General features: G+C 39.6%; 1 protein-coding gene across 2 annotated transcripts in view; it reads left to right on the top strand.

Moving 5' to 3' along the window:
• Positions 1 to 20,119, top strand: part of LOC148059524 (plexin-A1-like) — a 179,819-nt gene extending 159,700 nt beyond the window's left edge. For both annotated transcript variants that reach the window (XM_087781286.1, XM_087781287.1), the window contains exons 22-33: positions 1,851 to 1,948; positions 2,067 to 2,225; positions 3,168 to 3,234; positions 6,401 to 6,547; positions 8,368 to 8,527; positions 9,708 to 9,811; positions 9,883 to 9,979; positions 11,034 to 11,224; positions 12,106 to 12,275; positions 12,507 to 12,719; positions 14,099 to 14,249; positions 15,788 to 20,119. In XM_087781286.1, the coding sequence (XP_087637412.1) occupies positions 1,851 to 1,948; positions 2,067 to 2,225; positions 3,168 to 3,234; positions 6,401 to 6,547; positions 8,368 to 8,527; positions 9,708 to 9,811; positions 9,883 to 9,979; positions 11,034 to 11,224; positions 12,106 to 12,275; positions 12,507 to 12,719; positions 14,099 to 14,249; positions 15,788 to 15,883 (1,653 nt within the window). In that variant the 3' untranslated portion in view covers positions 15,884 to 20,119. The remainder of the gene's footprint in view (positions 1 to 1,850; positions 1,949 to 2,066; positions 2,226 to 3,167; positions 3,235 to 6,400; positions 6,548 to 8,367; positions 8,528 to 9,707; positions 9,812 to 9,882; positions 9,980 to 11,033; positions 11,225 to 12,105; positions 12,276 to 12,506; positions 12,720 to 14,098; positions 14,250 to 15,787) is intronic.
• The last annotated feature ends 612 nt before the right edge of the window (positions 20,120 to 20,731 follow it).

The following is a 20,731-nucleotide window of genomic DNA, read 5'->3' as shown; positions in this document are numbered from 1 at the left end:
AATAATCAATTAATTGATCGTACTAATAAACTAACACTTATTGTTTTAATGCAGATCAGTGGATAATGTAGTATTTTGGTTTTTTTGCCATTAAAAAACATTGTTTATTTTTATATTTTGAAGATTAGGATCTTGATCTTCAAATAGATAACAATCTATCATGTTCTCTTTAAAATTGAGGATTGTTTTCTTGATAGTTTCAAAAGAAAAGCCTTGTGTCTATCGCAGGGTGGTAAAGAATGAATCTGACGTGCGAAAAAGTCAATGAAAAATTAAATATATTTTGACTCACCGCTGGCGAATAAATGAATATGTTATAACTCGTCTTGAATTCATCTGGAATCCGTTTATATTTAATGTTATTGCGCTTCAATATTTATCCACGGTACTCACTGGAACATGACAGAAACGGATGTAAAAGAAAACATTTGAAATCATTCGAAGTGTATCACTGTGTCTCATGGATCGTTTCGTGAGTCAGACGCTCATAAACCCGACAGTATCTAAAGCAAACTCATAATACAATGGACACAAAAACAACTTCCTCAGTATTTCCCTCAAGACCTGCCGCCGTAATCCAATGGTCTGTGTAAAGTAATGTCGCAAGATTTATTGCTCTGTGACTCTGAAGTCAGCATGGTCATAGAAGGACACACACACACACACACACACACACCTGTCCTACTCTAGAGAGCTTAAGAATCTGATCTAACACGTGCAGACAACAGACACTTTATTAGCACGAGTCAGAGCTGGAGATATTCAGTGTTCAAGTTCAATGGGATGTGTCTGTTTACATGTCTGTCTGTTTGTGTGTTCGTCTGTCTACATGTCTGCCTTTTTACATGTATATCTTTCTTCATGTCTCTCTGTCTAGATGTGTGTCTGTCTTGATGTCTGTCTGCCTGTGTCTGTCTACATGTCTATCTGTCTACATGTCTGTGTGTCTAGATGTATGTCTACATGTCTATCCGTCTACATGTCTGTGTGTCTAGATGTATGTATGTCTAGATGTCTGTCTGTCTGTGTCTATCTGTCTAAATGTCTATCTGTCTTTCTGTCTACATGTCTATCTGTCTGTCTACATGTCTGTATGCCTGTGTCTATCTGTCTACATGTCTATCTGTCTGTCTGTCTACATGTCCTTCTGTCTAGATGTCTGTCTGCCTGTGTCTGTCTACATGTCTATCTGTCTACATGTCTGTCTGTCTAGATGTATGTCTGTTTAGATGTCTGTCTGTCTGTGTCTATCCGTCTAAATATCTATCTGTCTATTTGTCTACATGTCTATATGTCTGTCTTTCTAGATGTCTGTCTGTCTGTGTCTACATGTCTACATGTCTAGATGTCTGTGTCTATCTGTCTATATGTCTATCTGTCTAGATGTCTGTCTGTCTGTGTCTATCTGTCTGCATTTCTGTCTAGATGGCTTTCTGTCTGTTTGCATGTCTGTCTGTCTACATGTCTGTCTGTTTAGATGTCTGTCTGTCTCCATGTATGTCTGTGTCCGTCTGTCTGTCTGTTTGTCTGTTTGCATGTCTACATGTCTGTCTGTTTAGATGTCTGTCTGTCTCCATGTATGTCTGTGTCCGTCTGTCTGTCTGTCTGTCTGTTTGCATCTCTGTCTGTCTGTCTACATGTCTGTCTGTTTGCATCTCTGTCTGTCTACATGTCTGTCTGTTTGCATCTCTGTCTGTCTACATGACTTTCTCTCTGTCAGTGAAACAAGCAACAACAAGAGCAACACTATCATTAGTGAACAGTATCAAACTAAAGGTCCAAGTTAATCCATTAATCCATAACAACACATTCCTTTAAGTGTAAACTCTCTGTATTACGTCTCCATGTAGGTCCAGGCTAACGTGGAGAAGGCGCTGACATTGTTCGGTCAGTTGCTGACTAAGAAACACTTCCTGCTGACCTTCATAAGGACCCTGGAAGCACAAAGGTTTGTATAAAGTGTGCGGCTTTTTTTTTCCCCTTTTCTTTGACTTGATGCTTTATGATGATGGATCTGAGAACGACGCATTCTTGACTGAACGAGCGTCTTCCAAACGTGTTCTTAGGTCGTTTTCCATGCGAGACCGCGGCAACGTGGCGTCTTTGATCATGACGGCTCTGCAGGGGGAGATGGAATATGCGACGGGGGTCCTTAAACAGCTCCTGTCCGACCTGATAGACAGAAATCTGGAGAGCAAGAACCATCCCAAACTGCTGCTCAGGAGGTGAGGGAAGACGCATCACTCACGGGAAGTCTGCGCGTTATAGTGGAAGTATGAAAGCCGTAAAGACCCGGGGAACAATAAAGACGCCGATAAAAAGATGACAAATGGCCTGGAAAGAGGTAGTTAATGAGACTGATCGACCTGCGCTGGATTATAAATCTGACTTTTTTGTTTTCCACTCATTAGCTACAAGTCGTTGATCAACGTTGAGCGACGACCACATGCGTGTTTTTGACTTTGATTAAAGAACATTTTGTCATGTATCCGCCGAGTATAAAGATGCCCGGGTGCATGTGGAAACTTCTATGAACCCTTATGGATCAACAGGATTCACTAGATACTCTACTTTGAGTCTCTTTAAGATGACTTACCTTATCTTAAAGAAGAACCACCTATTATAATCTGCTGTTATCTGCCATTTTATTATTTGAGTCTAAATCGATAAGTAAGTAAATAAGTAATTTTTATTTGTATAGCGCTTTTCCAGACCAGGGTCACAAAGCGCTTTAACAATCAAAACAATATTCAATAAAGTATATACTTTAAAGGTCAAGATAAAACTGATAACACAACAGGAGTTCCAGAAAATCAAGGATAAGCCTGAACAAATAAAAACATCTTAAGATGTTTCTTGAAGGAGTCAGTAGATCCATCAAGCGCAAAGGGAGAGGAAATTGTTAAACAAAAGTGATATTAGGTGAGGATGGTGAGATGGACAAAACAAAATAAAAAACAATTCGATATCTTAAATAAAAAACGATTTACTCAAGGAATACAAAACTGGTATGAGTAAATAAATCAAGGGTCCATTAATAAGGTGGAAAACAAAGGTCAAAAAACGTTATGATAGCCTCAGAGACTTCACCTGGAAAGTTATATATTCAATAAATGACAAATAACAAGTTTTAAAAGAGGATAAAAATGCATTTCTGTTTCTTCCAGAACCGAGTCCGTGGCTGAGAAAATGCTGACCAATTGGTTTACCTTCCTTTTATACAAGTTCCTGAAGGTAAGAAACCTTCCTTAAAGCCTTGTGTCTCCTATTGAGCGTCCTGCCTCTTGAACATCTCTATAAGTGGCTCCCACATCATCCCTGACACCCCTCCTTTTTTTCTATCCTCCCAACTTGTTCGATCAAACGTAACTCCTCACACCGCCTCCAGACGCACTTTGATTACACAATTCCCGGCGTCGTCCTCGCATGCCAGTTTAATCCTAATCCCATTAGGAGTCTGGTGAATAAACTCGCCCGTAACCACGTATGGAGAAACACATCTTGAGAGAGAAGTGGGGCACGTTACGTCACCCCCAAGATTTTTGAGGTGCGGCAAAGACAAACATTTAAGAGCAACTTTTTTTTTGGGATCAACCCGCCCTGACTGGCCGCGACGCTTGTGAGGCATTAAAGGCAGGAGTTGCGGAAGCTGCTGTGAGAAAAGAGTCGGGACAGAGAGAAGGTGGTTAAGAGGATAAGAAAAGTCTTTTTGGACAAAGTTATGCTTAAGAAAAAACGCTGCCGTTCAGAGGATTGAACAGACGTGGTGTTGAAATCTGGGCTAAACACACTTTGATGCTTTCAACTTCTGGATTAAAGTGTTCGCTGATTCATTGTGTGATTGTGTTCGTGGTGACGGAACACAAGTCAGGGAATCTAGAAACATGGATTGATCCATGGCTCCTCAACATATGTCGAGCCAATGATTCATTTATCGTAGTGAGTCATGGACGTCGCTCTCTGAAATGTTCTCACTATTTAATAGAAACATCAAACATTTAGTCCGTTTTGTGGATTGTTGGTTAGAATATTTTTGAAGTCCATGAATAGAATGTGTCTCTGCTGGGTGCCACTGGCGCCGAGATCATTTCAAACAGATGGAGCTCCAACTATTTTTTGTTAATTCAATTATTAATCCAAACATTTGAGTCACAGTGGGGGGGAATTTAAATAAAGATTGGTCTAAGGCTGAATTATGTATAAAGGAAAGAAACAACTTCAATAAATACTATTAAATAAAATGTTTGACATTTATAATCTTCAACCTTCCATAAATAACTTGTGGATTTATCTTTTTTCTTCATCCAAACATAAATAACCATGAAGTTACTAGTAGTAAATCAAAATAAAAGCAGACGGTCCCAATCTTTTTTTTTTTCGCCGCCGACTAGTTTAATTTTGCCGTTATTTACCGCCCTACAGATATAAAAATAAAAAGATAAAATGTCAGAAACCAAACTTTAGTTAAAAAATGATCTCAGGGTTTGAATCTTTCTAACAAGTTGGTCCCATATAGAGGTTTGTTTCAATTATTTTCTCTACTTTCTTTTTTTTTTCTTCAGAAAACAGTAAAAAAGTGTCTTTGCCTGAGTCACATGCTATTATGACTTTGGAGAAAATCACATGTTGGGTTGCTCTCTAAAGCAGTGGTTCCCAACACCAGGTCTGTGGACCGAATACGGTCTGAAAGGTGTATTTTTTTATTAACGGTATTTTCTCTGAAGTAACATCAGCTTGTAAGTTTACTAAAAAAATAAGCCTTTATGTTACGTTTTTCTATGTTATGTTGCACTATGTTATATTACGCTAAGTTATGTTACGTGATGTTGATAATGTTAAATAAAGTTACCTTACAATACGTTACGTAATGTTATGTTATGGTACTTTATGCTGTGTTATGTAATATATTGCTATGTTACGCTACGTTATGCTATGTCACGCTATGTTACCTTACGCAATGTTACGCTGTGTTATGTTACGCTGTGTTACATTACGCTATGTTACGTTACGCTATGTTACGCTGTGTTACGTTACGCTATGTTACGTTACGCTATGTTACGTTACGCTATGTTACGATACGCTATGTTACATTACGCTATGTTACGTTACGCTATGTTACGATACGCTATGTTACATTACGCTATGTTACGTTACGCTATGTTACATTACGCTATGTTACGTTACGCTATGTTACGTTACGCTATGTTACGTTACGCTATGTTACATTACGCTATGTTACGTTACGCTATGTTACGTTACGCTATGTTACCTTACGCAATGTTACGCTATGTTATGTTACGCTATGTTATGTTACGCTATGTTACGATACGCTATGTTACATTACGCTATGTTACATTACGCTATGTTACGTTACACTATGTTACATTACGCTAAGTTACGTTACGCTATGTTACGTTACGCTATGTTACGTTACACTAAGTTACGTTACGCTATGTTACGTTACGCTATGTTACATTACGCTAAGTTACGTTACGCTATGTTACATTACGCTAAGTTACGTTACGCTATGTTACGTTACGCTATGTTACGTTACGCTATGTTACGTTACGCTATGTTACGTAACACTATGTTATTTTACGTAATTTACGTTGCGCTATGTTACATTACGTAATGTTTAGTAAATTTACTTAACGCTGCGTTATCTAATATTATTTATGAGTTACTTTTCGCTGTGTTACGTTATATAATGTTACGTAATGTTATGTTACGTAATGTTATGTTACGCCAGGCTATGTTACATTATATTAAGTTACGCTATTTGACATTATGTTACTGATGTTATGTTACAAAAAAGAAACCTGCAAACTAGTCAAAAATTACTGAAACACAAATGATATATGTTTTTTTTTAATCTAAAGGTCAGTCCGTGACCATATTTCAGATTTAACCTGTCCATGGTGCAAAAAAAAATCTCTAAAGGGTCTAAACGACTCCCTCAAGACAGGGTGAGCGAACGTATTTGTTAGAGCGATAGAAATGCGAGATGAGTGCCTGTAGGTGAGACGGATGAATTAGCGTTTGGTGTTTTGAACATATCTGAAGCTCGGAGCAACCGCTGGGTTGTTCATTAAGCTGTGATCACAGACGGGCATCGACTGCGACGTGTTCTCTCGCTCTCCTCAAAAAACTCCCGCCGCCTTCGGACCAGTTTTCCGCCACTTATGAGAAAAGACGTTATTGATTGGCAAGATGGAGGAGAGACAGACGCTGAGACCTGAACTACTTCTTTGTCTTTTCTAAGCTACTCCACTTCCTCCCTCCCTGCCCTGAATGTGATCCTTGTTGTGGTTAGCTAGCGCATGAAGATATCCAGACATGTCTGAATGAAAATGACGCTCGCATGTGTCTCCATCTCTTCCTCCGTCTGCTTCCTGACCAGGAGTGTGCTGGCGAGCCTCTCTTCATGCTGTACTGTGCCATGAAGCAGCAGATGGAGAAGGGACCGATCGATGCCATCACGGGAGAAGCCCGCTACTCCCTGAGTGAAGACAAGCTCATCAGGCAACAGATTGACTACAAAACCCTGGTCAGTGGATTCGAAGCTGCTGAGAAATACTGTTTGTGAAAATACGAGCGGTGAAGCGAGGCAGCGCGTGACCTTTGTGACCTCTCCTCACAGTCCCCATTTATACCTCCATTTTCTTTGGAAGACCATGGAATTGCTCTTTGTCTGATCCTGCTCTGGTAGATCCCACCATGATCACGACAGCACCGGGAGTTGAGTTGCTGGAACGATTTGTGATGCCTACAGATTTATTCCTTATCCCTGATGTCAAAAAAGCGCACTATTTTACTTGAAGAACGACTACTAGTGACGTCTAAAACTAACATTAATGTTCTTCAGTTAAGCGTAGTATTCAACTTAAGTAGTGACAGATGTAGTTGTGCCTCACTATTGAACATGTGAGGGTTAAATGATTTACTAGTGAACTAGTCAATGTCTTTATGTCAAATGTTTATACTAGCTTTAGTGTACTGGACCTTAGTTCACTAGTGGCGGAGCATATTTGTTTCTGGTAACATCCAAACTAGCAACATGTTAACTAGTAACACACCTTTTACAAACTTGTTAACTAGTGGAGCAAAATAGTTGTGACTAGTTAACTAGTGTCAGCCATACATGTCAACTAGTGAAATTGTACAAGAATGTCTAGTATGAGTCACAATGGAACCCTAACTAGTTATCTAGTTTCGTTTAATTGTTAACATGTATGTAGTAGCATTTTAGGGTGCAACATATTAACTAGTAATCCTCCGTTCTTTCTGCTCCAATATCTTTGTATTTTAACTTGATAACTATTGGTTATTGTGACTTTCACTGGTAAACTAATATACACTTCCAGACTCACTAGTTTAGCAGTGCTGCTGGCAAAGGGTTTATTAAGTAAACTAGTAACTGCCTTAGTGTTACTAGTTCACAAGTAAACATAATGGATCAAACTAGTTCACTAGTAAATAAAATGGATTAAACTAGTTCACTAGTAAACATAATGGATCAAACTACTTTATTTGTAAACTTAATGGATCGAACTGGTTCACTAGTCAACATAATGGATCAAACTACTTCACTAGTAGACATAATCGATTGAACTAGTTTACTAGTAAACATAATTGATGGAACTAGTTTACTAGTAAACATAATTGATCAAACTACTTCATGTGTAAAGGCAAAACCGGCTTGAATTAGTTAACTGGTGAGCATACTAGTCCTGACAAGTTAACTAGTGAGTGTTTTAAGCCTTCACCAGTAAACTAATTAAGTTAATGCAGGTTTGACTACCTAACATATTTTTTTCAACCTACTACTCAAGTATTGTCTGTTTTGTGATATCAAGGATATGGAATAAATCCTCTCTCAGCTTTACAAAAAGGTGGATATGTCAGAATCAAACGTCTAAAGACCGAATAATGCTGAGCTTTATTTCAATTTAATCATAATTACATGACTAAAGATCGCCCTCCATGGCCGAGACAATAATAGAGTTTATTCTGCCATAATTAGTTTTCTGTCTGCATGTGTATAGACTGGTTGGAGAGAAAAACTCACCAACTGAACAACTGAATTTCAATAGCTTTGAATCAGACAGAAGCAGTGGTTGGCAGGATCAGTCGTGGTCTGCACGCACTGCCAATTCGGATGTATTTCTGCCCACACTAATTGAATTGTTTTGGAAAATATCCACCAGTTTGAAAGCAAAGTCCCAAAGGTAGGAGAAAAGGCTTTGCCGCTTCGTTGAAATGCATCATCGGAATCATCTGAAGCCTGAACCGGGCAACATTTCACCTCCGAGCCTCTGCTCCCGCCTCATTTCTATTTCCTTTATCTCCTCTTTGTGTCTCCGCCAGACGCTGCACTGCGTGAACCCGGAGAACGAGAACGCCTCGGAGGTGACGGTCAAGTGTCTCAACTGTGACACCATCACGCAGGTCAAAGAGAAGCTGCTGGACGCGGTTTACAAGGGCAGCCCCTACTCCACCAGACCCAAAGCCTCCGATATGGACCTGGGTACGAATCTATCAGCAAGTTCTAAAAAAGGCTCAACTACACAAAACAATATATACACACACAAGGGGCCAATATCTAAGTCACGCTCAAACTAATTTACCATCTGCACCTTTAGGAGTATAAGTATCATTGAGAAGTTATCTTTTAAATCTTGTTTACTACTATTTGTGTTTTTTGTAAGTACTGACATCAGCAATCTCTATTTCTTAGCTCATCCTGAACACTTATATTTCAAGAGTCATTATATCAAACTGAAAATTCATCCGTATTGACAAGTTTAACACTTGTGGGCCACATTAAATGACTTGGTCTTCAGTTTGACATGCCTATGTCTTAGAGAATTACTTTTAGAATCTCAAGTGTTATTATTATTATTATTATGTAGCATTGGTATTGACAAACTAAGCTAGCAGGCTTAGCCATTAAAAATGACCTCCAAAACTTCACGATTTAAAAAGATAAATATATATATTAAAGTGTTCAGTTTTCCTATTTCTCTTGTGTAACCTTCTCAAACTGCCTGAGGCCTTGTCTCCTGTAAGGGTTTGATACAAGTTAGGTCCAGTGTTGTAATAGCAAGTAGCAAGTAAACGGGGGGTTGGTATATGACTTGACCACATACTTAGATAATAATTATGCAGGTCATAAATCATATTTTTTAGTTAAGTAATCACAGTTTATTCAAATAAATATATATATTCGGGATCTTTATCTCCACCACTAAGGCCGATTCGATACACATCTCGATACACTGCCAGCGATACAATAAGATACACTTAAATCCCCTGAAGATACGATGCGATACAAATTGTTCCTACTCCTTAAAAATGAATCGCCCACAACACGTTTGTTGTCCCATTACTTCTGTGTCTGAGGACGCTGTGGTGCGTTTAAGGTGCCTCGGAAATCAATGTTACCATCACATTTGTCGATACAAAAAGACTAGATCGGATGCATCGTGAATTCACCCGCAAATGAAATCTGATTCTTGATATATATATATATACATGAGTATACATGAGAAATTACCTTTTTTACAACAATCTGATTCCTAAAAAATAGGTTTTAAATCAGCATATATAAGTACTTGTTGGTCAAAACAATCATTTAAACGAACAAGTGTTGGATTTATCGACTTGGCCTCGACAAAGACTCACTGAGGTTCATTTTCTCCGCGAAGAATGGCGCCAAGGACGGATGGCCCGGATCATCCTGCAGGACGAGGACGTCACCACGAAGATCGACAACGACTGGAAGCGACTCAACACGCTCGCCCACTACCAGGTCAGGGTCACGAAAACCTTCCGGGGTCACACGTGTGCCGTGGGTCTGAACTCATGTTTTTCTCGCTCAAGGTGACGGACGGCTCGGTGATCGCTCTGGTGGCGAAGCAAAACTCCGCCTACAACATCTCCAACTCCTCCACCTTCACCAAGAGTCTCAGCAGATACGGTACTTTCTGGTCACTCGTCCTCCACTCACCCTCCCTTTGTTTATAGAGGCCCGTGATTGGCCTCCACTCGTCTTCTCTCCTCCATTACTTGCAATCCCTTTTCTCTGGAACGCTATCAGCCGGGCCAAGGCTGGTGCAGGGCTATTAAAGAAGAGACCTTGATCCAGCGATCAGACTGAGCGAGACAGTGGGGCCTGTCAGCAGGCGGTGATTGACACTTTCTCCGCCTCAGTGTACCGTACTTGAGCTGGAAATTAAGCCGTTTGGAGAATAAATTACTCGCTGAAACCGACCGATGCGAAGACGGTGATCGGGTTAAAGAAGCCATTTGCAACTCAAGTATATCTAGAAAATGGTTCATAAAACACTCCAGTAGGCGTCGTAATCAGATTCCGAAGCCGCCCCCGACGGAATCCTATCAACTCCGAGGAGCATCTTGTTCTTAGGTCACTTATCGTGACCTTACTTAAGGGTAGGGGACGTAGATAGATTGGTATACCGAGTGCTTTGCCTCCTCCTTTTACCGAGAAGATCGGTGCATCGTCTGCGTAACTGTTGACGCCACCTCTCGATCTCACGCTCCATTCTTCTACCTATGACCCTGAGATACTTGAACTTCTTCCCTCTTTGGTGTGATCTCAACCCCCAACCTAGAGTAGGCTTCCTTTGATCTAGACCTTTTTTTCAAGGAGGGGCCACATTTGCAAGGTGAAAAAAAGCGAGGGCCAAAAGTGCTACCCAGAGTTACCTCATTCAGAAGTGAAATAAAAGCTACGATATCTTCAAACATACAGAAAAAACTATAGTTCGGAATTGTGGTGTTTACATTTCACCAATGAAGTTTTTAAGAAAAGTAAATGTTGAAAATGTTGATATAACAGTTACTGGTGGAGACCACAGGCCACATTAAATCATCTAAAGGGTTGCAAACGGCCCCCTGGCCACACTCGCATGCCTGATCTAGTCAAATGAACGCTTTTGTTGTTCCTGCACTTCTATACCGACAGACATATCTTCCTCTGAACCAGGTTGTTTTTTTGTTTCCATCTCCAGAGAGCATGCTGAGAACAGCCAGCAGTCCGGACAGCCTTCGATCCAGAACGCCGATGATTACCCCTGACCTGGAGAGCGGCACTAAACTGTGGCATCTGGTGAAGAACCACGACCACTCGGACCAGAGGGAGGGCGACCGGGGCAGCAAGATGGTCTCCGAGATCTACCTGACCAGGCTGTTGGCAACAAAGGTACCAGTGAAAAACTTAAATGAACTTTTGTTTGTAAACGTATTGCACTTTGAAGAATCACTAAGGAAGACTGAAGATCAAGTTTTTTGTTTCAATTTTTTGGATAAAACATTAAATTAAGACTATATTTGAAGTAGCCTTCATGTAGTGTACAACAGTGAAAAAGTTAACCAAGGTTAAGTAGAGCTAAAGTTAGAAAAAAAAATTTTTTAATAAATATATATTTTCTTAATCAAATAAAAGGAAAAATGTATTAAATATCTGGGGGTTTTTTCTCCGTACTGTATCGATATTCAACTGCATTGTATCGATTTCTTCTTGAGGATTTTAAACTCATAGTTTATTTTTATCATGTTTGTTTTATCTTTAATATTTTAATAAATAAATAATTACCATTTAAATATACACCAATCATTTTATAGCAATTAAACTTCCTCCGCTAGATGGCCTCTGCTAAAGGAACAATTGAATCCCGCAAAATACCGGCGATGACTGAGGACAAGAGGATACAGTTGACTCCTGCAGCTTTTAAAGCTGATGTTTGGACATATTTTGGTTTAAGGTTAAGGTAGAACTTTATTGATCCCTCAGGAGGTCTCCTTCGGGAACAACTTCATCAAGAGTCATGTGGTCTGTAAATTCTGCAACACCAGAGTCAAGTACTAGACAATACTACAAATATATATCCTTGTTACTACAGTATCATCAGTATATCGCATCTTGATATTTATCGTCAGACTCTTGGCAATGCAAACCCTTATAAATATGCCATTTATTAACTTTATATCCAATATGAATTTTTTTTTTTTGGTGGAATTCTCTGCTTCCTTATTTCTTTAGTATAGATCGACAACAGTTTGAATTTGATGTTTGTGCTTCAGGGAACCCTTCAAAAGTTTGTGGACGACCTGTTCGAGACCATCTTCAGCACGGCACACAGAGGCAGCGTTCTGCCGCTGGCCATCAAGTACATGTTCGACTTCCTGGACGAGCAGGCGGACAAGCACTCCATCTATGACTCAGACGTGCGACACACTTGGAAGAGCAACTGGTGAGAAAACAACACACTCCATCCAAAATCATGTTTTCTTCTCCCAACAGTATTTATCTTTACTTTCAGCTTTGAAAAACTTGTTTAAGTAATTGAAAATGAATGTTGCTGTCAACATTTATATTTAATTTGTCGCCCACTATGTAACGTTTGTATCACAACGAGCGTAATATGACACAATAATACAATATTTAATAGCAAATAAAAGGTTTTTTTTGTTCATTTCTCCAGTCTCCCTCTGAGATTCTGGGTCAACGTCATCAAGAATCCTCAGTTCGTGTTCGACATCCACAAGAACAGCATCACGGACGCGTGTCTGTCGGTTGTGGCGCAGACCTTCATGGACTCGTGTTCGACATCGGAGCACAAGTTGGGCAAAGACTCGCCGTCCAACAAGCTGCTGTACGCCAAGGACATCCCCAACTACAAGAGCTGGGTGGAGAGGTACGACACGTATGAGATGACTTGATGGCACAACACACAAAAAACACTTATTTGATCAATAATGAACTGGCTTAGAACATGATCATTTGGAAAGGTTCAGATGGGTATCTAACTATTTTATTACTAGTTCAACTCTACATGTAACTTCTAAAGATCCTTCTTTTAACACCTTTTCCCCCTATTTTCTTTTTTTTCCCATTTTATTGGTATTGGTTTAATACCATATACACATAAATAAATCCTTATGAATATTGATTTTATTGCATATTGGCACTTTTTTATTTTAAATTTAAATGTATTTTTAGAATCCTTAACTAAAACTAAATCTGAAAATGATAATGTGATGATAACATTAAATCATAATAAAATTGTTTGTTTTTTTTAAATTATTAATTCATTTTAATCTTTTTATATATTTATGTATATTTTTCTAAATTATCATATATAGTTCTTGATTAATCCCTTCATTCTTTTGGCCCTAGTATAAAATGTAAATGTCCATCCCTGGTTTAGATATAAAGAGCCTCCGTGAACGAAAAGTCAATTAGACTCTTACTCTCCGATGAATATACTAGTGATGTGCTGGTGAAGCTTCATGAAACAGTGTTGTGTTGTTTAGAGCTCAGTAGGTGGCGCCATCAGATTAAAAATGATGTGATTTTTCATTCAAGCACTTTGAATGAGTTGAAAACAAAGGAAAATAGTGCAGAGATGCCATCTAGTGGACTCAGAAAATAATGACACTGTTTCATGAAGCTTCATGAACCTTCAGAATTAAGACTACTCACTATTTTCTTCATTTATTTTAAAACAAACATAAGATGGAGATGGAGGAGATATTAATACAGTTTTTATTTGATTTTATTTGAAAAATACATTTTTCGTTCTACATGATTGTGGGTTTAGTGATGTAAGAGTTCAACTCGGGTGTGATTGACTTTGACGCTCTTGATTTGAACTTTCACATTTTCCTTATTGACATAAACACGTTTGAATCTGTAAACAATACTCTCGACAAGTTTGACTGTTGAACTCTCCGGCGAGCGTTTGTTTTTCAGTGTCGCTGCGGGACAGGTAAAAAAAAAAAAGAAAAAGGGTAAAAAACAAGAAGGTAGATTTATTTACTGATTGGAGTCGCTCTCTCTTAAAGCATCCTCCGCTTCATCCTTCATCTTTTATTCAGCAGAACGTTCCGCTGAACTCAGCGTGAGTTATGCACCGCTGATGCTTTCCACACTCATTGTTTCTGGAGACGCAGAATCTCTGCTTCTTTATGAACACGAGCGTCTGACAACGAGGAAGAGAGTGCAGACGGGGTGGAAGGTTTTAAAATTGACACTTCATGGAGGGTTTTTTTTTTCCCTGGGTCTTGTCTGCAGGTATTACTCGGACATCTCCCGCATGCCGGCCATCAGCGACCAGGACATGAGTGCGTACCTGGCCGAGCAGTCCCGGCTTCACCTGAGCCAGTTCAACAGCATGTCTGCGCTCCACGAGATCTACTCTTACATCATCAAGTACAAAGACGAGGTAAGGACTCCCATGTTTGGAGTCGGCCGTCGATGTTATTATCGCTGTTAGTCCTGGACGTCTTTCATCCTCCCTTCATCCCCTCCTCCCTTCTTCTCCCTCCTATATGTGGCTTCTCTTCCTCTCGCTCTTCATGTGAAGTGGTGAAGTGTCTCCCCTCCTTCACACCTCCACACGAGCATGCAGCTGCATCCATTCAAGTCCACTGTTCTCCTTCATTACAGTCTATTATCCAGATGCAGGCAGCTGCTGCCATCTCTAACACACACACACACACACACACCCACACACCTACACACACACATATATATATATGTAGTAGATGGCAGCAGTTTACGTCTTTCGCAGCTAAAGGAACGAATCTTGCAAGATACTGGCAATGACTGAGGTCGATAGAATTCATATAAATAATCAATATTTGACATCAATGTTTTTTTTTTGCGTGCAAATCCTATTTTATGTGTTACCATAATTATTTTATCGTTTACAGTTCAATAATGGGTGTGTAAAATAAAAATAATTTTAATAATTGTTTTATTTACAATTAACACGCCGTGTTCATTTGTGTGTTGCAATTAAACTGCCGGCCACTAGATGGCAGTAGTTCATACGTCCTCTGCCGCTAAATGAACAATTTTATCCTCCGAGATGACGGCTATGACGGAGGACGACAGTCGACTACAGCAGATTTTAAAGTTATTTATGGTTTGGAAACTAATGAAAACAGTTATGACTTTGTCAAGAGTCATGTAGTCTGTAAATTTAGAGTAGAGTCAAGTAGTCGACAATACTACAAATATATCCTTGTTACTACAGTATAACAATATATCATATCATTGCCCCTGTATTGCTATACGTATCGTATCACCAGATTTTGGGGGTTTGTTCCGGTGAACTGACCCCTTCCCGGTATCGATAGGTGGGAGTGGTAAAAAAGGACACAGACAAAGAAATGAGTTTAATAGAAAATTCTCGTTTAGTGAGAACAAACTTGCATGATCGCAAAATGGCGGATCTTTTATATTAGGAATATTCAGGTAAACAGCTCTGGTCATTCACGCTTGTAGGATTGGACTTCGCTTCTAAGATGGCCGTTCCATGTGGTCTTTGTGGAAAGTTACTGCAGTTGATCTCTTTTAGAGAGAATCGGTTTATCATTTGACTTACGCAGATGTCTGTCCTTGAGCAGAGACTGGCTGGCACCATTGAGAGATTTGTTATGGTTCTCTCTGTGTGTAGGCTTGACCTGACCTGAAGTACAGCTGAGCTTGAATTTAATATGAAACAGCCATAGCCATGTTTATTTGAAATGTCTGCTAAATCTAGATGATCAATACTGTAAAATTGTAATTTCCTAACATTTGTCAATACACACCCCTAGTTAAAACTGATAATGATGTATATCTAATGCACTAATTCTACGAAGATCATTCTAAAGATGGGAAAATTGCCTTTTTTATGCGTTAAAATGACTAAAAAGTTAGATTTAAATGATCTTTATTATCATTAATCATGAACATTTTTTGATCTTCCTCCAGATCCTGTCGGCGTTACAAAAAGACGAACAGTCTCGTCGTCAGCGGCTTCGCGGGAAGCTGGAGCAGGTGATCGACACCATGGCCCTGGCTAGCTGAGAACCGACCTCCGTCCTTTTCGAACTCGTCTGAACCCGTCGACACTTGAAGAGCGTCCGCTTCCATCCTCACATCACGAAACCCGGCACAGGCGGAGAGTGTAAAAAATATGGGACAAGCTCTTCTTCCGGAGCAAGGGACCCGGGGGACTTCCAAAATCACTTGGAATACTTTGAATACAATCAGGGGTATTATCCGAAAAAAAAAAAAAAAAAAAAAAGAATTCTCCTCACTGGACACTAGCCACGATCAAGTGAACCGTCACCGATCCAGGATATTTAACCTTCGACTCTGAGTCCAACTTCAGGGAGCTGCTATTGTGTTGCTCAGAGACCCTTGAGCAGGACCGTTGTTCCCACTGCACTGAGGAGTTCTGCAGGGACAGACGAAAACAAACAAAAAAAAAACACTTTTAGTTTTTAAAAATCCTGCTTTCGTCGTTTCATCTGCCAACTCGTTTTCCTGCTGAATTTGCACAACAAAGCTGATCAAAAGAGAGGAGAGGATTCATATATATATCTATAAATATATAGATGTATATGTATACACACGTTTGCCGGGGTGGAAAAGACTTTTCTATTTAATGTACAGAAATCAGATTTGATATTTGCAAACACGAGGAAAAGAGTCGTCCTGTGCCATGTTTTACTTTGAATGTGTTTAGTGAAAACAAAAACAAACAAAAAAAACCATGTTAGATGAAAACGTGCTTCTTTGAAAATATTGTGATGCTTAGTGACATGAGAGTACGAACTTAGGTAGAAGGCAGGAAACATTACGAACACTGTCCGGACGTCTGAAGGACCTGGAGATCAAGTAGACGTTCTGAGCCGACTTGCTTTTTGTGTGTTTTTTTTACAGAGACCAAATAGGTGGATGTCGCCCCCCTTTGCCCCCCCGACTTTAGCTTCACGTGGTTGGAATGTTCCATAGAAGCAAACATTCCCTTCACTCCCACATCTAGTTCAGGGCGCTTCGATCCAAACTGAGGACCAGAAGAGTTATGTTCTCATTTGCAGTAACGGCTAAGTTGTATTTAAAAAAATGTGAATGTGGTTTTACTGAGACGTAGCTTGATATTGTGTTTTTTTATTTTCTACCAGAAGGCCTTTGTTAGTGAGCTTACGTTGCATCATTTCTGCTGCCAACACAACGAAAAGCATGTTCTTTTTTTTATTTTTATTTCTCACGGGGGTTATCCACGCAAGGCTGCATCCACCCTGCACTTCTGACTGGTTCGTCCGGTTTCTATAGAAGATCTCATCAAGATGAGAACCTTGTGATGTGGATCCAGCCTCCGTGGATGAGACGATTGTTGAAAACAGGGTACTTGTATATGTGGACGGTCATCTTCTTTTAAAAAAAAAAAGAATTAGATTTAAGTCTGAAGTGACATCTTTTTCACATGCTTCCTCATCAGCAGTACTTCCCGGGTTTGTGTTCAGAAAGTGACGTTGAATCACAATCAGATGGACTTGGGTTCGAGTCCCGGAGAACCTTGCATGGTCCCCGGTAGTTGTTGGTGCTCACTGGTGTCTTTTGTGAGTGACTCGTTCATCAGAGCGAGTCTTTTAAAAAAAAAAAGAAAGGCCGACGAGTCGCTCGTTTCATTTTGCACATGATACAGATTCGAAGATTTTTCTTCCTGTCACGAAAGTTTTATTTTCAGTCGCTGCGGTTCTGATCGATACCTCGAATCTCTCCTAAAGTACGGTTAAATGTCAGAAACAAGCACCAGATTTACTTTTAAAACCTGTCTCTCCTCTCCAGCTACCTTCTGGTCTTTTGGCTCTTTTATTTAAACGATTTAACATGTTAGATCTTTAAAAACCGTTAAGTCAAGTAAAACAACTATTCAGTCTCATTTTTAAGTTGTATTATTGTTTATTTTTAATTTATTTATTGATAAAATGAACTTAATAGATACATTATCAATCCAGCCTTGAGGCATTTGTTACTGGACCGCACCAAAAAAAGGTTATTTTCTGTTGATTATTACTGTCCGGAAGGTGTTTTATTTTGAAAAAGATACGCGTTTCCTCTGAAGTAACATTAGTTTGTGACTCTTGACACATCAAGACGCTCATTCTAGTCAAGTTTACTCCCAAAATATACCTGTAAACTAGTGAAAAATGAGTGAAAGACAAACTCTAAATGATTTATTTTTTACTGTTTTCACCTGAAGGTCGGTCCCTGAATATACTGTTGACATTAACCCTGTCCACGGTGCAAAAACAGGTTGTTGACCTTTGTATCTAGTGGATAAACTAACTAAATTTTGCTTTTTTGAAAATTTAACTTGGAAAAAAATGCTTTTTTTTTTATTTTGGCAAATTTTCTTGCCACTCCCGCGATGAATAGAGTCCACCAGGTGGCGCTCTCTGATTGGGGGCTTTGAATTACTTTTTTTTTTTAATTAACTACACATCATTTTAAAACCTGCAGCGCCACCTACTGGCCTGTGAAAATGAGGACACTGCTTCATGAAGACCTTTTAACTAAAGATGTCAAGACCAGTTGGTAGTTGGAAAACATTTCCAACTCTTCAGTACTTCCAACAAATAACTTAGTTCACTATCCTGGCGCTGAAATTAAAGTGAATTCCATATTGAATGTGAGGGGGGGATGATCGGAAGAGAAAAGGGCATTTCATCTCCGAGGATTTTACTTGTTGAGAATAGAGATGAAAAGATTGTGGCAGCACAAAGGATGAGCTTTGAAGGTCCACAATGCTGCTTCATTTCCAATTCCTTTGCATCTGTACTGTCCAGATTTTTCCCAACAGAAATGCAGGAAAAGGAAAGAGGGAGAGAGAGAGAGAACGAGAGGAGAGTGTAGAGAGGAGTGACCGATGCATCACCCTAGCATAAGGTAATGTTTCTACCTTATTTCTCTGGGAACAAAAAAGATGTTGCACAATTGGACAATTCATTTAATGGTTTCAAGGGTGATCTTAATTTCTGGAATAAAAGTTTATATTAAGACGTGAATATAAAGGTGACAAAGATATATTCAATGCTGAGAACATTTTATTTCTCTACTATTCTACTTAAAGGGCAACTAATGTGTTGATTTATAGATGTTGGACTCTATTGTACTCATCAGTATGTGTGTGTTTGTACAAAACAATATTTACGTTGAAATATTTACATTACAATCACTGAAAACCCTTTTTTTGGAGATTAAATCGTGTTTACGTAACCACGCCCACTCAGCTGTGATTGTTCAAACGTCAAGGTTTGTCACCAGGCGTCCTCAACCCCTGAGGTCTCCACCTCCAAGGGACTCATTGTATAAACAAAGTAGGCTTGATTACAGCTGGCTGGAGGAGGAGTGAAGCCATTATTACAGTCATAATGGACTTCACTCTCGTAACCTCTTGTTCGCCGAGATTTCAGACCAACTTTACAATAAGATCAAAACATGGTCTTGATGAGGGACTTATCTTGGAGAGGAAGACTTCAACACTTGAAACATGAGTGAGTCAGGAGAGTTTCACATTAGTTGCCCTTTAAAACCATTTAAATATATTTTTATTTTTCTTAATACTGATTGAGGACCCATAGAGAAAACCAAGATTTATTAGCTTAGCATGTTGCGACAAACGGTATTGACGTAAAGACTAGCTTAAGCAACAGTTTGTCGGGTACAAATTAGCGAATATTTTTCTTTAAATCCACGACTAAAGTGCTCATCCGTTCTTGACATTAAAGTTGTAAGCTCGAAAGATTGTACGGTGAGCTAAAATAAAAGGCTTTGATCTGTAAGATGTATTATTAAGCGGACATTTCTTGACTAATACTAACACTTCTGGTGGGTTAAAAAAAAAAATGCTATTCAGTCCGGCCTGTACCTGCCTCGCACGTGCCACAGAGTCTTCAACTTAATTCCCTTTCACACGCGCTCACCGGTTTTTCCTTATCCGCCACTTCCCAGACTCCATATTTCGCACCTGCTGAGTTCACATGATTAGCGTCCATTTCAGAGGAGCACATGTGAAATAGCTTCAAGTCAAGATTAAAGAGGCAGGGTAAGAAGTAAAAAAAAGAAAAAAAAAAAAGAAGTTTTAATACTTTACGATACCTTTTTAAGAGTTTCAGACTTTAAGCTGCTGTAACGTGTTTCAGCTGTTTCACACCTGTGTAAATATCCTTTCCTATTTTGCAGATTTATTATGTGTAAATAGACATGCATCAGAAGAGATTAAACATGTTTTTGATAAATCTGTCTGGTCATTTTTTCCCGCTTCACCGTCAGGAATTACTTTCGCCTTCGCACAGAACTCAAGTTATTGTGACCTTTTTTTTGCATTAAGAAACTTGGGGAGCTAAGTTAGCGTAGCCCCCTGAAGGTCACCGTGGGCGACGAATGGACGGCGTTCGTCACGTCCATTATGAGTTAGCATGTAACATTTAAGAGCGACGGCCCTCTCGAGAGCCCGTGACTTTGACAGGCGAGCCATCGATCAAATTAAAAGGCCCATTACGAAAACATAAAGTGGAGAGATTTAGACCTCCGGAGAGAGTCTGACCTGGATTTCACAGACACCTTCCGTCTTCGTTTCTATGTAAAACTGACCCGTCTTTATTAGCCGAGCGCTTTAATCATCTTCTCCTCCCACCTGTGGCTCCCATTTCAGGCACGATCCTCGCTCCTCCTGCCGAGTCCTCGCTTTATTTGCCGGAGTATTATTAAGTCCTCCTGCCGGGTCTGGTGCTGCAGTCTTCATGTTGAGCTCAGGCTTGTTCACAGCCTGAAGCTCCAGCTGTGTTCAAAAGTGCTTCATATCACCCAGTGTTTGACTTGTTACCAAAACACTATTTCACTCAAGGTCTCCCTGACAACTGA

Source organism: Callionymus lyra, chromosome 19 (genome assembly GCF_982586985.1).
Source record: "Callionymus lyra chromosome 19, fCalLyr1.hap1.1, whole genome shotgun sequence".
Classification (NCBI taxonomy): domain Eukaryota; kingdom Metazoa; phylum Chordata; class Actinopteri; order Syngnathiformes; family Callionymidae; genus Callionymus; species Callionymus lyra.
This window is presented reverse-complemented; position numbering and strand designations above follow the sequence as displayed.